The sequence below is a fragment of the Eulemur rufifrons genome, chromosome 15, assembly GCF_041146395.1.
Source record: "Eulemur rufifrons isolate Redbay chromosome 15, OSU_ERuf_1, whole genome shotgun sequence".
Classification (NCBI taxonomy): domain Eukaryota; kingdom Metazoa; phylum Chordata; class Mammalia; order Primates; family Lemuridae; genus Eulemur; species Eulemur rufifrons.
Genome location: NC_090997.1, coordinates 34,725,936 through 34,748,015, shown reverse-complemented (window position 1 = coordinate 34,748,015; position 22,080 = coordinate 34,725,936). Strand labels below are relative to the sequence as shown.

General features: G+C 39.2%; 1 protein-coding gene across 6 annotated transcripts in view; it reads left to right on the top strand.

The window, feature by feature from the left end:
* Positions 1 to 22,080, top strand: part of SLC17A5 (solute carrier family 17 member 5) — a 49,409-nt gene extending 27,329 nt beyond the window's left edge. For 5 of the 6 annotated variants that reach the window (XM_069487755.1, XM_069487753.1, XM_069487756.1 and 2 more), the window contains 3 exons: positions 3,001 to 3,148; positions 18,999 to 19,089; positions 21,882 to 22,073. In XM_069487755.1, coding sequence (XP_069343856.1) covers positions 3,001 to 3,148; positions 18,999 to 19,089; positions 21,882 to 22,019 — 377 coding nt within the window. In that variant the 3' untranslated portion in view covers positions 22,020 to 22,073. Of the gene's footprint in view, positions 1 to 3,000; positions 3,149 to 18,998; positions 19,090 to 21,881 lie in introns of all 6 variants that reach the window. The other variant, XM_069487754.1, reaches the window with a different exon arrangement.

Here is a 22,080-nt window from a genome sequence, read left to right as displayed (position 1 = left end):
TGTTTTGGTTTACAATTATTTACTGTGTTTATAGTTATTGGAAATAGGAAAAAAAGTGTTCTTCCCACTCTCACAGTTAACACAGTACTCAACACAGAACACTTCACTCTGGTAACCACAATGTATGTGGCGATTTCTCCCCACACACAACCACTTCTGCAGCAGAGACCAGCTGGGTGTCCTGTAATTCGGCTGTGACACTGTCTACCTGGAGATTGTGCCAGATCCCACAGGTTGAGGGCTCAGTCCCACAAGACTGCCCCACTCCCTTCAAATGCCAATCACAAGTCCCAGGTTGTGACTTGGACTTCTGACCAACTGTCTATAATCGACATTGCCATGACTTTCTCCTCTTCAGGTTCAATTAATTTGCTAGAGCAGCTCACAGAACTCAAGGAAACACTTTGCTTATGTTCATGCATTTATTGCAAAGGATATCACAGAGGATACAGGTGGACAGCCAGATGGAAGAAATGCACAGGGCAAGGAATGTGGGAAGGGGGGATTTTCCATGCCCTCTCGGGGAACACCACCCTCCAGCAACCTCCGAGTGTTCCGTGTGTTCTGCAGAAGCTCATCCAAACCCTGTTCTTTTGAGTTTTTATGGAGGTTTCGTTAGGTAGGCATTATTGATTAAATTATTGGCCATTGGGATCAACTAGACCTTCAGCCCCTCTTCCCTCCCTGGAGGTTGGGGAGGGAAGGGCGTGGGGCTGAAAGTCCCAACTTTCTAATCCAGCCCCCAACCTGAAGCTTATCTGGGGGCCCCCAGTCTCCAGGCATTTCCTTAGCATACAAAAGACAAATTCATCACTCCAGAGATTCCAAGGGTTTTAGGAGCTGGAGCTGTGGGCCAAAAACTGGGGGCAGCAACCAAATGTGTATTTCTTATTTTATCATATCGCAACAGTGCAAAAAAAATGGTAATCTTAGTCATCTATTTTGTTCACATATTAAAACACTATGATGTTTTAATATGTGCATGTTTAATGATGTGGATTTCAGTACCAGATGGTTCTTTTTAAACCATTCATTTTGAGGATTAAAATTTATAATATAATATCCTATTATCTACCACCATAGCTTGTAATTATTTAAAAATGGCTTGCTTTGCTGAACATCACCCCCAGAATTTTATAAATCACTTTGTTTTCAGCTCTCTAAGTTTGCAATGAAAAATATTTTTAAGCCTCCATCCCTTTGCTAAGTGAACACAGTTTTCATTTCTTTTTTAGAAACAGGGTATCTTACTCTGTCGCCCAGGCTGGAGTGCAGTGGCACCATTATAACTCACTGCAGCGTCAAACTTCTGTGCTCAAGTGATCCTCCTCCCTAAGCTTCCTGAGTAGCTAGGACTACCACTGTACTCTGCCATGACCAGCTAATTTTTTTTCTTTTTTTTTTTTTAGAGATAGGGTCTCACTGTGTTGCCCAGGCTGGTCTCAAACTCCTATGCTCAAGGGATCCTCCTGCCTCAGCCTCCCAAATCACTGGGATTACAGGGATGAGCCACCATACCCAGCCATTTTGAATTTTAATCCAAAATTATTTACTAATATCATTATATCAAATAAGGAGCTATGAATCAAAGAACTCAATAATAATCTTTTTTTTCCTTCATACTCCTGGGTGCCATCTGATCAATAATAATAATCTACATATGCTTCTATCTCTGCTTTCAGAAAGGTATATTTTATAGCTATCTAAGGCCGGGCACGGTGGCTCACACCTGTAATCCTAGCACTCTGGGAGGCCGAGGCGGGAGGATTGTTTGAGCTCAGGAGTTCAAGACCAGCCTGAGCAAGAGCGAGACCCCGTCTCTACTAAAAATAGAAAGAAATTATATGGACAGCTAAAAATATATATAGAAAAAATTACCCAGACGTGGTGGTATATGCCTGTAGTCCCAGCTATCGGGAGGCTGAGGCAGGAGGATTGCTTGAGCCCAGGAGTTTGAGGTTGCTGTGAGCTAGGCTGACACCATGGCACTCTAGCCCGGACAACAGAGTGAGACTCTGTCTCAAAAAAAAAAAAAAAAAAAGTTGAATGATTGTCTTAGATAGTTTTATTTTTTTATTTTTATTTTTTTTTGAGACAAACTCTCACTCTGTTGTCCGGGCTAGAGTGCCATGGTGTCAGCCTAGCTCACAGCAACCTCAAACTCCTGGGCTCAAGCAATCCTCCTGCCTCAGCCTCCCGATAGTTGGGACTACAGGCATGCACCACCATGCCCGGCTAATTTTTTTTTATTTTTAGTAGAGACGGGGGTCTTGCTTTTGCTCAGGCTGGTCTCGAACTCCTGACCTCAAGCGATCCTCTGGCCTCAGCCTCCCAGAGTGCTAGGATTACACACGTGAGCCATCTCGCCCAGCCAACATGAGGCTATTTAAATTTAATTGAAATTTAAAAATAAGTTCCTCAGTTGCAGTATTTCCAAATATAACATGTCCATCATCACAGTTATTGGATAGCACTGTGGTAGATACAGAAAGACTGTCTACTCATTAAATCCCTTTCTATGTTACTCATATTTTATGCTTAACTGCCTATAATGACCAATGCATATTGTTGTCAATTGTTGGAACCAGAATGGAGTATTTTTCTAACTTTATCCAACTGAGTTTATCATTTAGTTTATCTTCTTTGGTTCTATGAATTTTAAATCACATTCTGTGTCAGCTCTTGCTTCCCTCTAGACCCATATTTTTGTCATTTTCTTCTTGCTCTTTTCTGTAGCACTGTAGAACTTTAGCTGATTTGGGTCACATGCAGATGTAATAAGATTGCATAATGAGATTTTCCTTTTACTATTATATTAGTTGTATGATGCCCATATGTTTGCCAGTAGTTTTTTCCATGAAATTCATTAGTCTTCTAGGCAGTACAGTGTTTCTACAGTAGATGGCAGCAATATCAAATTTCAGATTTATACTATATTAAGGTAGAGCAAATACTAATGCTGTGACTTCTTTTTTTTCTTTTATAACTTTTTAACTCCAGGAATGATTGGTCCTGCAGTATTCTTAATAGCTGCTGGATATATAGGCTGTGATTATTCTTTGGCTGTTGCATTCCTAACCATATCAACAACACTGGGAGGCTTTTGCTCTTCTGGATTTACTATCAACCATCTGGATATTGCACCTTCGTGAGTACTAATATAAAGTTTTGTCGTGATTGACTTTAAATTCTTTTATTTTAATCGTGGTAAAATATATATGACATAAAATTCACCATTTTTAAGTGTCCAGTTCTGTGATATTAAGTATTCACATTCTTATGCAACTATTGCCACGAACCATCTCTAGCACTATTTCATCTTCCCCAGCTGAGACTCTCTACCCATTACACACTAGTTCCCCATTTCCTCCTTATCCCTGGCCCTGGAAACTGTAATTCTACTTTCTGCCTCTGAATTTAACCAGTGTTGGAATGACTTTAATTCTTTACAAAATTTCAATTTAAAAAAAAATTTCAATTTATACAATAATTAAAGCATGAAGTTGTTTTTAATTTTAAATCTTTAAGTAAGTCATCTCTGTTCAGAGTGTTCTTATACAAACATTGCAATAACACATTATAACTTATGTCTACAATAGGAACTCTGAAAGCAGAAACTCTTATCCTCAGGGTTCACCATGGTACTTGGCACATAGTAGGCGTTTAGTTGGATGGATGAATGCCAAAGAGCAGGCCAGTTAATTTATTCAATTATTAATATTATATTACCTGTGTGCAGGTATATTTGTACAGTACTTGGTAGTTTGCAAATCACTTTCACAAACATTATCTCATTTCATCCTTAAAACAGTCCTATGAAGTAGGTATTCTTGCCCTATTTTAAGGGTAAGGAAACTCAAGTTCAGACAAATTAAGTGATTTGTCCTATACCGTACAGCTAACGAATTATAGAGCCAAAACTTAAAAAACTTAAACATAAAATTTTTACTTTTAAGCCCCAAATTCTTTCTACAGCTCTCTGGAAACATTCTTTGGGCCACATGCTTCTAGAATTCTTTAGGGGGCTGTGTAAATATTTTAACCCAAAAGATTTAGTACACTTCATTTGTAAAAATAATAGATATGAATTTATCTTTGGAGAAAAGACAAGTGGTCTCCCTCTTTCCACCACCCCAAAACCGTCACACCTAGACTACCACAGAATCTCCTGATTCCTGTTAATCCTCGGTCTCTTGTCCCTTCAATAAACATGCTAAGAGAAGCTCCACTAACCCACCTCTCAGAGAACTTGGGCAGACCTTTGAAATCATTCTAATCCATTCTTTCGTTTTATATAAGAAGTCATCAAGAAAGTTCCACCAGATTAGAGACTTCGTCTGTCTGCCACTCTGTGGCGCCTTCTGCTGAGATACTTGGCCCCTCTCTGGTAGTGCCTTTTCCTCCCCTGCCCAGTTCGCATCCCAGTTCTTCATGAAGCCTTTCCACACCACCACTGCCTGCTTTTTTTCTGTTCCTTCTCTCTGTGCGTTCCATTTATAATTTTGTGCTAGATGCATTTGGATTCACTGCCTTACCTTAATAAACAATTATTTCTTATCTTTCTGATCTCAATTTGGGTGTAAGCTCCTTCAGCCTGAGACATCTTGTGTATCCACAATATTGCTCCTGGCACAAGGAGAGGCACACTCAGCGCATACTTGTTGAATGGTTGATTTACATGCTTATCCTAAGAAAGTAGGAGCTTCAGTGCTACATGTGCCCTTAACAGTGGGGAACCAAGGAAGGAGAACTGATAGTACTTAGGCATTAGACTAAGAAACCATTTGAAATAAAAGGCAGCTGAAGGCTGGGCGCGGTGGCTCACGCCTGTAATCCTAGCACTCTGGGAGGCGAGGCGGGCGGATCGTTTGAGCTTCAGAGCCAGACCCCATCTCTACTAAAAATAGAAAGAAATTATATGGACATATAAAAATATATAGAGAAAAAATTAGCCGGGCATTGTGGCTCATGTCTGTGATCGCAGCTACTGGGGAGGCTGAGGCAGGAGGATCGCTTGAGCCCAAGAGTTGGAGGTTGCTGTGAGCTAGGCTGGCACCATGACACTCTAGCCCGGGCAACAGAGTGAGACGCTGTCTCAAAAAAAAAAAAAAAAGACAGCTGAAGCAGAAGTCCTGGGACTAAAAGCTCTGACAGCGCAGGGACTAAGTCGGTCTTGTTTACTACAGTAGTGCCAGCACCTGGCCCTGCTCTGGGCCACGGTCAGTGCTCAGTTGATCAACTGTATGAATGGAAGAATGAAAATGGACTTTCATATTCAATGCCATGGTAAAATTCTTTCTAAACACCTATTTGTGTATTGATCTTACTATATGTCAATACTTTTTAATTGATACATAACAATTGTACATATTTATGGGGTACATGTGACATTTTGATACATGTATATAATGTGTGATAATTAAATCAGGGTAATTGGGATATGTGTCACCTCAGACATTTATCATTTCTTTGTGTTGAACCTTCCATATCTTCTCTTCTGTTTTCTTTTTTTTTTTTTTTTTTTTTTTTTGAGACAGAGTCTCACTCTGTTGCCCCGGCTAGAGTGAGTGCCGTGGCGTCAGCCTAGCTCACAGCAACCTCAAACTCCTGGGCTCAAGCGATCCTACTGCCTCAGCCTCCCGAGTAGCTGGGACTACAGGCATGCACCACCATGCCCGGCTAATTTTTTCTCTATATATTTTTAGCTGTCCATATAATTTCTTTCTATTTTTAGTAGAGATGGGGTCTCGCTCTTGCTCAGGCTGGTCTCGAACTCCTGAGCTCAAACGATCCGCCCACCTCGGCCTCCCAGAGTGCTAGGATTACAGGCGTGAGCCACCGCGCCCGGCCCTCTTCTGTTTTCAAATATACAATGCATTATTGTTAACTATGGTCACCCTACTGTGCTATCAAACTTTATTCTTTCTATCTAATTGAGTTTTCTATAACCATTAACTAACCTCTCTCCATCCCCGCCCCTTCCCAGCCTCTGGTAACCTCCATTCTGTTCACTACCTCCATGAGATCAGCTCTTTTGGCTCCCACACATGGGTGAGATCATACCATATTTGTCTTTCTGTGCTGGGCTTATTTCACTTAATATCCTCTAGGTTTATCCCTGTTGCTGCAAATGATAGAATTTCATTCTTTTTATGGCTGAATAATATTCCATTGTGTTAACCACTTTTCTTTAAAGATCTTGCTTTACCTCCTAGGCTTTGTTTTAAGTCACTTTTTTATCTTTGGGATTTTAAAAGGTGATTCTCCAGTCCTTCATAGAATTATTAAGTTATCAGTATAGATTTGTAAATCTTTTTAGAGTGAATTGTAGTTACCCCTTTATCCACAAAATTAGCTAGATTTTTTTTCAGGTTATTGCAAAAGGTGGCAGCTTTAAATGTATATTAATTGTATATTACTTTTTTTTTTTTTTTGAGACAGAGTCTCACTCTGTTGCCTGGGCTATAGTGCTGTGGCATCAGCCTAGCTCACAGCAACCTCAAGCTCCTGGGCTCAAGCAATCCTTCTGCCTCAGCCTCCCGAGTAGCTGGGACTACAGGCACGCGCCACCATGCCCAGCTAATTTTTTCTATATATTTTTAGTTGTCCAAATTAGTTGTTTAATTTCTTTCTATTTTTTAGTAGAGACGAGGTCTGGGTCTTGCTCAGGCTGGTCTCAAACTCCTGACCCTGAGCGATCCTCCCACCTCGGCCTCCCAGAGTGCTAGGATTACAGGCGTGAGCCACCGTGCCCAGCCTGTATATTACTTTTAATGAATGTTTTTACTTCCTAATCCTAGTAAATGAAATATGACCCTTGTTTAGTTATTTCTTCATTTCTATTACGATAACTGTTAATTGGAGAAATTGATTGGTTAAATAGCTGAGTTTGTATATCTATGTTTAGATAGTTATAAAAGGTGTCTACATAATAGTGAATTCCACAGGATACTATGTAAGTTCATATTAACAATAACATTAAGACTGAAGTCAAAAAAGTAATATTTACAGAGATCCAGAGCAGAAAGGAAATAATATATATAAATGAGATTTTGCTCATTAAGATCTTTTGTCCTCTCAACTTCTGTACTCTACACCCATCTTAAAACAATTTCAACAGGCATATTTTAATGTTCATCTGTATTCTATAGCTATTATGTGTTCATTTTTCACATATTATATATTTATATTATATATAATATTATATAAATTTCATAAATTTCATAAATATATATTTATTTTCATGTAATTCTTTCATAAAATTAATTATATTAATATAAGACATGACTGCATATTACCTTATCCTATTAATTTAAACCTTGCTAGTCTAATCACAGTCCTGGAATGGAAGGATCCTCCCAAAATTCAGAATTCCAACATCAGTTAAACTGTGTGAGCCTACAGAGCTTGTTGTTCCTTAGTGTAGTGTGAAACTAGCTGTTGCTCATTTGACAGTGGTAACTCTTTGTCTTAAATGGCAATATTTTGGTTTATTTCGAGTTTCAGCACCAAAAAGAACAAAGAAAAAGAGTAATATTTTTGTTAGAAATTTATAGGAATAATTAGTTATATGCTGACTACTAAATAGCCACCCATTTTACAGATAAAATGATACCTTTTTTAGTTAATTATCTGCAATCATATTTTTGATATAATTAAAAAATTTCAAGTTTCAGAGTAAGAAATATATTCAATTAATTATTAAACCCATCAGATAAAGTCTTTGCATTGTTTATATTTTCAAATGTAAGCTTACCGTTTGTACAGTCATATAATTTTTATTTTTCAATTAGAAAATTAAATTAATTAATTAATCCCTGTTAAATATAAAACCTTTTGTGTTTTTCATGTGAATGTAGTTACCGAGTTACATTTGTTTTTAAAATCATATGGATCGGATAGAATAATAATAAAAATATTACACTGCATGTGGGAAGTCTGTTGTGAAAAAACTTTGAATATATCCCTTATCCTGTCTAGCAATGGAATTGTGTTTTTACAAGCCAAGATTGATTATGCATGAAAGTCTTATTACAGTGCCTGTCACATAGAGTATGCTCAGTAAATATTTGGGGTTCCTTTGGGGTTTTTTTGTGGGTTTTTTTTTTATTTCATCTTGTTGTTATGGGGGATACAGAATTGCAGGTTACATACGTTGCCCGTGTACCGCCTTTCCCCCCAAGTCAGAGCTCCAGGCGTGTCTGATCCCCAGATAGTGCGCGTTGCACCCATCATGTAGGTATATATCCCTCCCTTCCCCACCCCCCTTCCCGAGTCAGCACCTTCAAGCGTTACCATTCCCCAAACGGTGCGCAATGCACTCATTGTGTAGGCATACACCCATCCCCTCCCCCACCCAGTAAATATTTGTTGAATGAACGAGTCTCTGTTTTTAATCACAAGACTAAGTGTCTGATGTTGGAAGTACAGTACACTGGAGACTTTTGTGAAAAAGAGAAAGTATTAAAATAGAAGACTTCTATGAATCTTAGAAGCTAGGAAATGTTTACTGAGTATACATATTGGTGAGGTATGAACTGAAGGAGTTTAATAAAAGAAGAATATTTGAAAAGCAAATTAACTTCAAGAAAACTCAGTTAAATTTAGTGAGAATTTGAAAGACCTGATACAAATATAACCAAACATCAGCAGAAGCCCTTCCAGTTGAAGGAGTAGGGGCACAGGAAGCCATCTCGGTGGGGGAGAGGAGAGGCCTGTTGCCTAACAAAGAGCAGCTCAGTGACTTGACCTGAGTATTGGAAATTTGCAAAGTAGGAGCTAGGCTTGATTACCCAAAAGAGGGTTCAAGGAAATAGCAAATACTGTAATTAAAGAACCAAAATATGTTCTTTTGTGCTACAGATTAAACAAGTAAAGGAATCTGGAAAGGATTTCACCTGAAGTAAGGCAAACAAATTACATTGTTCAATTATGTCGCTTATAGAATCATAGAAAGTTAGAACTTGGAAGGATTTAAAGGAATCTCCTCTACCCAGAGTGACAGAATGAGACTCTGTCTCAAAAAAAAAAAAGTAATCTCTTCCCTTGCTACTTCAGTGTGGTCCCTAGACCAGTGGCATTACCCTGGAGCTTCTGAGAAATGCAGAATCTCAGGCTCCACCCCAGACCTGCTGAACTAGAATCTCCCTTTTAAGATGCTCAGGTGAATCTCGTGCACATTGAAGTATGAGGCATTGGTTTAGTGTAGTCCTCTCACTCATACAACAAACACTCATGGAGTACCTACTACACATTTAGCACATTACGCAACATTACAACATATAAGACTCAGTGCCTGCTTGGAAGATTAGTTCAGGAAAGAAACAATAAAAAATAGACAACCGTGCGGCCGGGCGCGGTGGCTCACACCTGTAATCCTAGCACTCTGGGAGGCCGAGGCAGGTGGATCGCTCAAGGTAAGGAGTTCGAGACCAGCCTGAGCAAGAGCGAGACCCCGTCTCTACTAAAAATAGAAAGAAATTATCTGGCCAACTAAAATATATATAGGAAAAAAAAAATTACCCGGGCATGGTGGCACATGCCTGTAGTCCCAGCTACTCGGGAGGCTGAGGCGGTAGGATCCCTTAAGCCCAGGAGTTTGAGGTTGCTGTGACCTAGGCTGACGCCACGGCACTCACTCTAGCCCGGGCAACAAAGCGAGACTCTGTCTCAAAAAAAAATAGACAATCGTAATATACTATGATAATTCTTTCCCTGCCCCGCCCCAGAGACAATCTCACTCTGTTGCCCAGGCTGAAGTGCAGTGGTGCCGTCATAGCTCTCTGGAACCTCAAACTTCTGCGCTCAAGCAATCCTCCTGCCTTGGCCTTTCATAGTACTGGGATTACAGGTGTGAGCCACAGCTCAGCAAATACTTATCAAATGCCTACCAACTACCAGCCGTTACAGACACAGCCCTAGCCTATGGAGCTATTAGTCTGAAGTGGCAGAAGTCTAGAGTGGTAAACTAAGTCTAGGGAAAGAATCGCACAAATAAAACAGACTTTTGAAGGCAAAAGGAGAGAATAGAGGGGCTATAATATATACTATGAACTAAGAAAATATCTCTGAGGAAGTGATATTTAAGCTGAAGCCTGAAGAAGGAGTGGGAAGAAGTTGGGCAGGCAAAAGGAAGTAGTATTCCAGACAGAAGAATTTATTTGAGAAGAAAAAGAAATTGGTGTATCTTATCTACTCAAGCTGCCATAACAAAATTCCATAGACTAGCAAGCTAAAACAACAGAAATTTATTTTCTCACAATTCTGGAGGCATATGTTGACAAAGAAATTTTTTTTCTTAAGATAAAAGAGATCCAAGCATGTTAATATGCCAGGAAAAGAAGGCCAATAAATGATTAGAGGTTAAAGTTTAAAGAAAAGTAAAGGTTACTTATTTTGAATTGGCAGGAAGGAATGAGATCCAGAGTCCAACTGGAGGGATTAACTTTCAGCTGAGAAGGCAGGTAGTAAAATCAGTTCAGCTGAAGAAAAGTCTTCGGGTAAGATGGAAAGTTAAGAATTGTGTTGGTCTTAAAATATGTCCACAAATTCTTTAACACTCCTCCCTCCAAAAGGTGGAGCCTATTTTAATTCCCTTGAGTGTTGGCTGAATTTAATGACTTATTTCTTTTTTTCTTTTTTTTTTAAGTCATAAAAGTAAAAAAAGTTTATTTTATCCTTTAAAAGGACAGAGAGAATGAGAAAGAGAGGGGGGTGGCAGGGGAGAGCAGAGAGATGGCATGACATCCCAAAGAAAGAGAAGGGAGATGCCAGCCTAGTGACTTATTTCCAATGAATAAAATATGGCAAAAGTAATGATATCTGACTTGGCCGTAAAAGGCATCACAGCATCCTTGCTCTCTGTCCCTCTTGATGACTCATTCTGGGGGAAGCCAACTGCCATGTCCTAAGGACATGCAGCAGCCCTGCAGCAAGGCCCTTGTAGGAAAGAGCTGAGGCCTCCAGCTAGCAGTCACGTGAGTGAGCTTTGAAGCCAGTTCTCTAGCCCCAGTCAAGCCTTCAGATGACTGCAGCCCTGGAGAACATCTTAACAAACCTCATGAGAGGCCCTGAGCCAGAACCACCCAGCTAAGCTGCTCTCCATTCCTGACACACAGAAACTAGGAGGCAATAAATATTCGCCTTAAGCTGCTAACTTTTGAGGTAATTAACTTATTGAAAAAAATCTTAACTGCTAGTCTTCCATTTCTCTGTGAGACAAGAGTCAAGTTCATTGCTGAGGCTAAGAAAGAAGATAAGTAGAGTAAAAGACTAAAAAATGATAAAGGTTCTAAATGGTATTAAGAAAAATAGTCACAAAAAACTCATTGAAAAGATTTTTGACATTGATGAGGATCAGCTAAAGTTGGAGATTAATTTTGTACTAACAGTATTTTGCAAAGTTGTTATTTTTTCTTCCAGTTAAGTTTAGCAGCCCAAGTATAGGGTTGAAAATGTGCTGTTGGATTGATCTAGACTTGAGGTTTTGACAAGCGTGTATGGTTGATGGACTGTCAAAAGTGTGTGGGAATCGAGAGTTTTGGCAAGAAAGAGGTCTAGGCTGTGTTATCTCTTAGAATGCTTGTAGTTTAAGTATAGGAATTCTAACTCAAACTGGCTAAATAGCATAATCTATCGATTCACTTCAGTGTAAAGTCCAGAGATAATAAGCTTTAGGCAAGAGTTGATAACCAGCTGCCCACTGATATCACCAGATTGTTTCCTTCCCACTTTCTGCTCTACCTTTTATGGTAGTAGTTTTAGCCTAAAATTGGGTCTGCTTATAAAACTCACAATGAAATGATTACTAGCAACAATCAGGACTACATGCTTCTTCATTCACATCAAGCAACAAAGAAAAGGATCTTCTCCTTTCCCAATCATGGAAATAAGTCCTGGGCTTCGTTTTGATTGAACAAAACTCAGTGACATATTCACCCCTGAACCAACCCCAATGGCCAAGGGAATACCATTTGACTTTAGGACAATCAGCACCCACCCCTAAAGTTAGAAGTGAAAGGGTCAATGCCCCTTAAATGTTATTACTGCTACACAGTTGGGGCTACGGGGCAGGGAGTGAGAATGGATGCTGAGAAAGCCTTCCATAACATCCACTATGATACATGAAGATGTGGACACGAAGGACTCATTTTGAAGATGAAGAAACTCGGTCACAGAGAAGTTATGTGGCTAGCAAATGGCAGACCAAAGACTTGAATCCAGGTCTTCCAGAGTCAAGGTCTGAGGATCTTTCTACTACATCAAGTTGCCTCACAATAACTTATTTAAAAATCTTAAAGAACTGGTCATTGCAGAGGTACTAATCATTATTTGGAGAATTCAAGGAAAAGAACTCATTGCAGAGAACAGACACATAGGCTAGTTGCCTTGGTTAATGCATGTATTATGTATCATAAATCTATGTTCAGGGGCCGGGCGCGGTGGCTCACGCCTGTAATCCTAGCACTCTGGGAGGCCGAGGTGGGCGGATCGTTTGAGCTCAGGAGTTCGAGACCAGCCTGAGCAAGAGCGAGACCCCATCTCTACTAAAAATAGAAAGAAATTATATGGACAGCTAAAAATATATAGAGAAAAAATTAGCCGGGCATGGTGGTGCATGCCTGTAGTCCCAGCTACTCGGGAGGCTGAGACAGGAGGATCGCTTGAGCTCAGGAGTTTGAGGTTGCTGTGAGCTAGGCTGACGCCATGGCACTCACTCTAGCCTGGGCAACAGAGTGAGACTCTGTCTCAAAAAAAAAAAAAAAAAAAAATCTATGTTCATAAAGATGAGAAGTAAAAATTATAAAAATCATAAAATTGGCTCGGCAGTCATCCAGTGAGAGGAAGGTGGTAAGCCACCCGTTCTATTTCATGGAGCTGAAATGTAGTTTAGGATTCATCAGGGTCCTGAAGTCTTGTCAGAAGCTCTGGAGTCTGGTAAGAGCCCCACCTGCTCTCTTGAACTGGCAATGCAGGAAAATTGAATCATCAGATAAAAATTAGAGCTATTGACAAAAGAAGATGAGAGTGGATGCTGCAGAAGAAAAAAACAAATATCCACAGTACCTACCACATAAAATTGCTGTGAAGATTAAATAGAGCACACACACGCTGCACTTTGCTTATAATGCAGTAAATGCATTTGCACATAATTTAATAAATGCAGTTATTATTTTCTGGCTAACTTTAAGTTAGGTGTTATGGCCAGGGTCACAAACCAATCCAAGTAAAATATTAAAGGCACTTTGGGAGGATAAGGCAGGAGGATCGCTTGAGACCAGGAGTTCAAGACCAGCCAGGGCAACGTAGCGAGACCCCTATCTCTACAAAAAATAAATAGAAAATAAATAAATAGACTATTAAAGGGATGATTGATGAGTTCTTAGAAAACAAAATACTGCTTACTAAGGAGCCACTGCTGGATCACTAAAAGCCAAAAAGGCAAAAGTCTGATTAATCTCATCATCATTTTTAGCCTAATACAAGAGAGAAAACACAGTAGATTTGGTATGTTAGGACTTCAGCAAGGTCTCCCATGATACCCTTTTGGACAAGGTGGAGAAAGGTGAATTGGATGTACAATTAGGAAATTTTATAATTACTAACTGTCAGTGTAATAGCATGTTGATTAGTACATCTAGTCGTTTAACACAGCGGTCCCCAACCTGAGGGGGGAGGGGAGGCGGAGCAAGGGCGATGATGCCAGCAGTGGCAATGGGCAGTGGCTGTAAATACTGATGAAGCTTCCCTGGCTCACCTGCCGCTCACCTTCTGCTGCGCAGCCGGGTTCCTAACAGGCCACGGACTGGTACCCCTCTGCTGCTCTGCGGCCTGGGGTTGGGGACCGCAGGTTTAACAAACACTGTGCCAGGCACTGTACCAGATGTTGAAGACACAAACAGGAAAGTGACATGATTCCTGCCTGCATCTGTGTAAGCTTAAGCTGGCTTGCAGGGTGATACATAGGGTCATGTCATGAAGTGTACGCTGAATAACCAGCAGGGGGAGCCTGTGGCTGAGCTTCAAGCATCAGCGGGGTGGTTGAACGCTACATCTTAAAGACCCTGGTCCGGCCCTGAAATTTTGTGAGTCTTATAGGTCAGAAAGGATGCTTATGCAGATATGGTATGAAGCCAAACAGTTCAGTAACATAAATGACTCCAGCAAATAGTTGTAGCAGTTAGGAGAATGGTAAGCGCCTGTATGCCCCAGGTAATGAACCCTGCTCAACTTGCTCAGCTGATCGTGGCTGTGATTTATGGCTGTGAACAAACCTTTAAAATTATATACCTGGGCTGGGTGTGGTGGCTCAAGCCTGTAATCCTAGCACTTTGGGAGGCCAAGGCGGGAGGATTGCTTGAGGCCAGGAGTTCAAGACCAGCCTGAACAAGAACGATACCCCATTTCTACAAAAAAAAATATTATAGAAAAATTAGCTGTGTGTGGTGGCTCCTGCTTGTAATCTCAGCTACTCAGGAGGCTGAGTCAGGATTGCTTAAGCCCAGGAGTTTGAGGCTGCCGTGAGCTATGATAACACCACTATACTCTAGCCCAGGCCACAGAGCAAGACCTGTCTCAGAAAAAAAAATGTAAGGTAATCTCATCAAATTCAAAATTATTTCTCTCCTTTATATTTTGATTCAACCCTTCAGATGAGCTCTCAGTTTTTATTTTCCAACTAGAATTTATTGCTTCAAAACATACTAGTTATTTCTAGTTTCCTGTGTCTTGGTTAAGGAAGCAGGTTACATATTTTAGGACTACCTTGTTGCTTAGTTCCTTTTTGTCTTGGTAACAGCCAAGTGCCCATTCAATGTAACACTCCACTGGTTAGAACAAGAACACTTGAGAACCACAGACACTTAAGCATTCAGCACCAGAACTTGTGGTAAAAAATTAAGCATGAGAAAATTCATCTTTCCAACAGATTGAGTTCAGTGATCACTATGGTTTTTAACAAGGTAGCATCGTACATTAAAACATTACAATACTAAGTACTGATTCGGAATCAGACAAATTGGATAACATTTTTTTAGTCTTTCTTTATCTATAAAGTAGAGATAATCCTACCTCATGGGGTTGATTTTACTATGAGAATGAGATAATATACATGTAAAATATTTATAATCATGTGTGATAGAAGTTTTTTTGATAAATAGTATTCCTATTAACATATAAATATGTACATGGTATTTTCTGAAGCTTTTCTTCCGTAGACTGAAATAGAGATTTCCTATGGTAATTTTTTGCCCAGATTCCTGGGAATTGGGTAGATTTTCAACTATTAATCCCACGAAATTCTAGTACTCCAACAGCAAGGAATCTAGACTGAGTCCATACAACTTGTTTTCTTCTAAGCCATCATCAATCTTTCATGGCCCTTCCTGGCCAAGTGTAATCTAAATACTTGAATGAGCTTCTTGGTGCTGACATCTAGAATTTCACAGCACTCATCTGCACTTAATATCTGTCACTGAAAGGCCTGGCACACTGCAGTTAGTTCCTCCTACTGCCAAGGTGTTAATGGTTTAAAGAAAAAAAAAAAAAAAGATAGGGCCTGCCAAGCTTGGTTAATTTAAGATACACTCCCTAAAGGAGATAAACGAGAAAGATCTGTGCCTCATGGTTGTATTATTGTGTTGTGTATGCAGGGGTTTGGACATAAAAATTTGTGATGCTTATAGATAACTGAATTAGGTTCAACAGGATTTTTTATTTAGGCACAATTCCATCCAAAATGGGGAGAGGGAGTTCAGATCAGTAGTTTACAACCTAGGTATTGAGGATGCTAAATCCTAATAGAAATTGCATTATCCCACAATAACACTATATGAACTAATAAAACACCATGCTTCTCTAATTTTGACTGGAATTATATTTTATAGTGACACTAATTATCTCACAAGTAATTTAAAGCTCTAATTGGACTTTATGTATGTTTAGATGATCTTTGTGAAAAATTAGTTAATAAATGCCATTTACTTAAGTTTTTATTTTAACTGAACTCCTTCATCACCTTTAAGTTTTCCTACCAAAAATATCAAACCTAAATCTAATGAACCCTCAAGGATCTGGTGTAGATACTACCAATGTCCAGGAAATACGGGAGACATAAAATTGTGTGTTAAATGATACCTCAAGGATATAATCTACAAAATTCAGAATTTAGAACTATCTCTAGGACAAACATCCTAGTTTCTTCAATTAAAAAGAGACAGCAATAAAAAAATGAACTATTAATGCACACAACAAGTTGGAATGGTGCTCAATGGCCCTAGTACATAGTCCAAAATGTTGCATACTGTATGATTCCATCCATATAAAATTTCTGATCAGGAATCAGCAACCTTTGGATCTTAACGCCCAAGAGGGTGCCAGTCTGTGTGGAACAAAGCTCCAGTGGTCCATGCATTCTGAGCCCCACGAGTTTACACAAGGGGCCTCTATCAACTGTGGGTCACTTGCCACCTCTCTTTAATCATCATGTATTGAATGGGCACATGTGTTATGCTGGGCACTGGATATAATAAAGGGAAATAAAACACGAGTTTGCAATGAGACTGCGGAGTCAGACTCAGCAGACTTGAATCAGAGAACATTACATCTTAAAACACGCAGTACTTACCCCTGTAATATGCTGAAATAAAAAAAAGAAAAAGAAAAGGCAACTTATGGAATGAGAGAAAATATTTGCAAACCATATATCTGTTAAAGAGTTAATATTCAAAATATATAAGGAACCCTTACAACTCTTACAACAACTCAATAAGAAACAAACAAGAATACCCTAATAACCCATTTAAAAAATGGGCTATGGCCGGGCGGGGTGGCTCACGCCTGTAATCCTAGCTCTCTGGGAGGCCGAGGTGGGCGGATCATTTGAGCTCAGAAGTTCGAGACCAGCCTGAGCAAGAGCGAGACCCCATCTCTACTAAAAATAGAAAGAAATTATATGGACAGCTAAAAATATATAGAGAAAAAATTAGCCGGGCATGGTGCTGCATGCCTGTAGTCCCAGCTACTCGGGAGGCTGAGACAGGAGGATCGCTTGAGCCCAGGAGTTTGAGGTTGCTGTGAGCTAGGCTGACACCACGGCACTCACTCTAGCCTGGGCAACAGAGTGAGACTCTGTCTCAAAAAAAAAAAAAAAAAAAAAGTAAAAAAAAAAAAAAAAATGGGCTAAGAACTTGAGTAGACATTTCTCCAAAAGAAACATACAAATGGCCAACAGGTATATAAAAAATTTTCAACATGACTAATAGGGAAATGCAAATCAAAACCATGATGACATTTCAGCTCACACCTGTGAGGATGGCTATTACAAAAAAAAAAAAAAACATAGTACTAAGGTTAAAGACAATAAAGATTCTGTGAGGACTGCTCCATATGAGTTGGGCTAGGCAGAGAAGGCTTCCTGGAAGAAGTACCAAGTGAGCAGTTAACGTGGAAGGAGTGTGGATTTCAGGTACCAGATATAGCGTGAGTAAAGATAAGTAGCAGGAATGAGCGTGGCAGATGTGAGCGCCAGAATGAAAGCTGTCTGGATCTGAAGGTGTGCTGCGCAGTACTGGGACATAAGGCTGTGTAGATGGGCCAGGGCCAGGCCATTGCAAACCAGGCAGAAGACTGAAGTTTTCTGAAAGTAAGAGTTAAATCATCCATGTAGGTTTTTTAGTAGAGAGGGGTGACCTGACAAAATTATGACTATTCAAATGAAAGTTTATACAATTTGAGAGACAGTTCAACCATATATAAATGTCCTTAAAAACCTTTATACCAATAGGTTCTGTTTCTTGATCAGATACTAATAATGTGGTTGTGTTTAGGTTATTTTGTAAAAATTCAGCAAACTTTACACGATGGTTTGTGTACTTTTACTCATGTATTTTATACTCAAAAAATTTTTTGTAGTATAATTCACACTCACCTAGTAGAGTGTGAAGGGAGAGCTGAGACCACCACATATGTTATTTGTATACATCTGTAAACCCACGGATAATAACAGAAATAATAGTCTATCACTAACTTGTCCAAGGTCACACGTCATTAATGGTGAAGCTAGGTCAGGAATCTTTAGGTTTCCTGATAATCAGTCCAATATGACTTCTTGATAGAAAATTATAAGCATTTTGTTCTTTTTAAGATGGACTTACTGAAGATCTTGGATATGGTAGCCTTCCTTAGTCTACATACATTGCTTATGTATTAGAGAAAACAGGTTATTAGCATTTCCCAACTGCAGGCAGAAATTCTTTAAAGATTTGCATCTAAACATAGATAGAAATATCCCACTCCCCTAAGATTTATCCTTAAAATAAATCATTGCATTTGAGAAACTTTTTCCAAACTTAACAAAAATGGCTTTTTGTCATACACACAATGTAGACCCAACTTGTCTACTTTTGAGACAGTATGCAAAGATTTAGCTACAAGCAAATATGTAATTAGTGCAACAAGTTAAATTGTATGTTCAATATGATCTCATGTCTATAATAACATACTAGAAATACATAATATAGAAAAAAATAATTAGGATATTTACCAAAATGTTAATGTTCATTATCTCTATGTTAAAGAACAAGTAATTTTATTTTCTTACTCTTTTTCTTATTTTATTATTAATTTTCAACAATTATTACAATTGAATTTTGTAATCACAAAATAAATTCTTTTTTAAAATTTAAAAAAATGTAAGCTAGACACACCAAACTTTCTATCCAGATACGGTCATATATGAAAATCATGTCTCAGCACTTTTCTGTTAATATATCACTTTAAAAGGGATCATTTTAATGGCTTGTTCTTCTAGGTAATGTTAAAAGGGTAATTATTGAAAAGCAAGTTTTTCACCAGCTGAATATAAAATCTTATTTCAGTAAGACATTTCATTTAGACATACAATTTCACAAGAATACAATCTGAGTAGAATAGCTATCTATTGAAAGAAGCTGCTTAAATGCGTAACACAATAATAAACCCCTATAAAAATGTTTCTGCAGGTATGCTGGTATCCTCCTGGGCATCACAAATACATTTGGCACTATTCCAGGAATGGTCGGGCCTGTCATTGCTAAAAGTCTGACCCCTAACGTAAGTAGATAATTTGCTTGTAAACTGAAAAGGTTTTGGAGCTATACATCTGTGTCAAAGTTGAGTATATTTTAATTAAGGATAAAATTCTGAATGTTTATTCTTATGAACTTCTTTTTGGCAACAAAATACTAAATGCCTTAATGGATGGGAAAGTATATTTTCAAAGAATACTCTTTGGGTTTTAGACAGAACAGTAGGACTAAGTTAAATTAAGATCTTATAGCTGAAACCACACAGGTAGTTAAAAGTTATATTATTACACCAGATGAACAATTCGTGTCTTTGGTTTGGATGAATAAAAATTGGCAATGTAATATTATTCAAAAAGTGGGCCCATGAAGGTGAGGTGTCAGGAAATCACTGAGAATGAAAGAGGAACAATTGAAATAATTGAGAATGTTTAGAGGATCAGAGGACTTGGGAAAACATGCTAGATTTCTTCACATATTTGAAGGGCTTCTAAATAAAAGATGGAGACCTATTCTCGGCAGTGCCACAAAGACAGATGGAGAGAAGTTACGAGGAGACATTAGGAAGGTTTTCTGTTCCGAGCTGTTACTTTATGGAATGAGTTGCCTTAGGAGTTAGTAAGCCCTAAAATAGTCAAACATTTATTTAACAGGCATTTCTTGAGTGCTTGTTAATTTGCTAGATACTAAGAATTAAAAGGCAAAATGATAAGCTGCTTTTACACTTGAGAAACTCATCATTTAGAGATCATATGTTATCAAACAGTCTATTCTTCTCCTTGTCACTATAGGCCCCTACATACTCAACACGGTTATAAAATTTGTAAAAACAACTGTAACCCGGAGAACAACAACTCACATAATGACCTTACAAGACTATCACCCACTAGAAAATGATGCCCTATAATAGACATATAAGGACATCAAAGGGGGGAATGATAAGGAAAACCCCCATCTATTACTTAACACAACAGCCACCTAAGACCCCCACCCCTCACAAAAGACCCACATCAACATAATACTAACCTAACACCTGGCCCATCAACTAATGTAGTACCTGACACATCAACATAACACTAAACCTATTACCTGGCACATCAACATAACACTAAACCTATTACCGGGTACAACAACTACCCTATTACCTGGCACATCAACATAACACTAAACCTATTACCTGGTACAACAACTACCCTATTACCTGGTACATCAACATAATACTAACCTATTACCTGGCAAACATTAGTCACCTGAGACCCCACCCCTTGGATCACCCCAACTTAATAAAAGTGGGAAAAATTGGGTAGACGGGACTCAAAATTTAATAACGAGACCCCTCTGAGCCCACCAACAAATAAACCTTAATTCTCCAACTCTCTATGTGCCACTCAGTTTGTCCTCGGGACCACTCGCTGTAACACTTGCTGTAACAAAAGTACAGTGTGACAAATGCTGCAGGAAAAATGCATGCAGAGCACTGTGGGCAGACAGGAGGAAACAACCTCTCTGTTCCTGGGGTGGGAGGGGCGGGGAAGGAGCCCTCCAGGAGTGAGCCGGAGATGTGATAAGGCCGGGACAGAGCCTGGGCTCTGGTACTGAGCCCTTGGGGCAGGGTGGGCCCACGGTCCTGAAGCTGGAAGGCGGCACAGGGCCAGGTCAGTAAGCAGAGCATTTTTAAAAGTTGCCTACACTGTTTAAGAAATCAAAATAAATGGCCTCAAAAGCCCCTTCCAACTCCCAATTTTCCACCATTTATAAATACCTAAAGGACTAGTGGAACATCTCCTTCAAGAGGTGGACTTAAGCCTCCTTTCTTTCTCCATGTTTTTCCTTTTTTTCTAAACCTCACTCTGGCTCCCCAGTGCCTTCTCTTTCTTTCTCATTGCCAGTTCTACTGCTTGTTTTGTTTAAATGCTGAAATTGTAGGCACTCTGGTTAGATTGAAATTGTAAAGATCCAAAAAATGATTGTTAAAGGTAGTCACAGGACCCAGAAATTTAGATAAACGTCACATGTTTTTATGTCACTGGTTTATACACTGAACAATTGTCAATCTTTTATTGGCAAATGCCACACATGTCCTGCTTTGTGTGCCATTCAAGGTCTTTTACACTGGCCAGGCCTCCCTCCAATGTCCCAGAGACCCTCAAACCTGAACTTTAGAGCTCATCGTAACTCATCTTTTCTTGGCCCACCCGACACCACCCACCTAAGGACTTGAGAGAGGATGCTCAGGCATAACACTTTCTTAGTGACATTCGATTTTGGGACATGCCACACTGTTTATTTTTAGTAAACTTTTTACTGAAGTATAACAGATTTTTTAAATGCACAAATCCCAAGTATACAGCAGGTTGAATTTTCACAAAGTTAATTCATCCATGTAACCAGCACTCAATCAAGAAACAGAACATTACCTCCCTCAGTAAACCCCCAGGTACCTCTTCCCAGCATTCCTCCCTCACATCCACTGAGAGGAACCGCTCTGCCGCTTTATAACTCCAGAGATTAGTTTTGTCTGACTTTGAGCTTCATATAAATGGAATCATTCAGTATGCACTCTTTTTGCCTGGCTTCTTTTGCACATTTTGTTTGTGAGATGTATTTCTGTTGTAGCTCATTGATTCTCATTGCTGTATAGTATTTCATTGAACAAATATACCACAATCCTATTAGTGATAAACATTTGGGTTGTTTCAGGCATGGCGGCTTTTATCGATAATGCTGCTGTTCTAACAGTCTTGTGACACTGCCTTTTTTGCAAAGTAGACTACAAACAAAATTTTTTTCATTTGCATTTTTTTCTTTCTGTCTCTACAGAACACCGTTAGAGAATGGCAAACTGTTTTCTATATCGCTGCTGCTATCAATGTATTTGGTGCCTTTTTCTTTACACTGTTCGCCAAAGGTGAAGTGCAAAACTGGGCTCTCAATGATCATCATGGACACAGACACTGAAGGAACCAATAAATAATCCTGTCTCTATTAATGTATTTTTATTTATCATGTACCCTAAAAG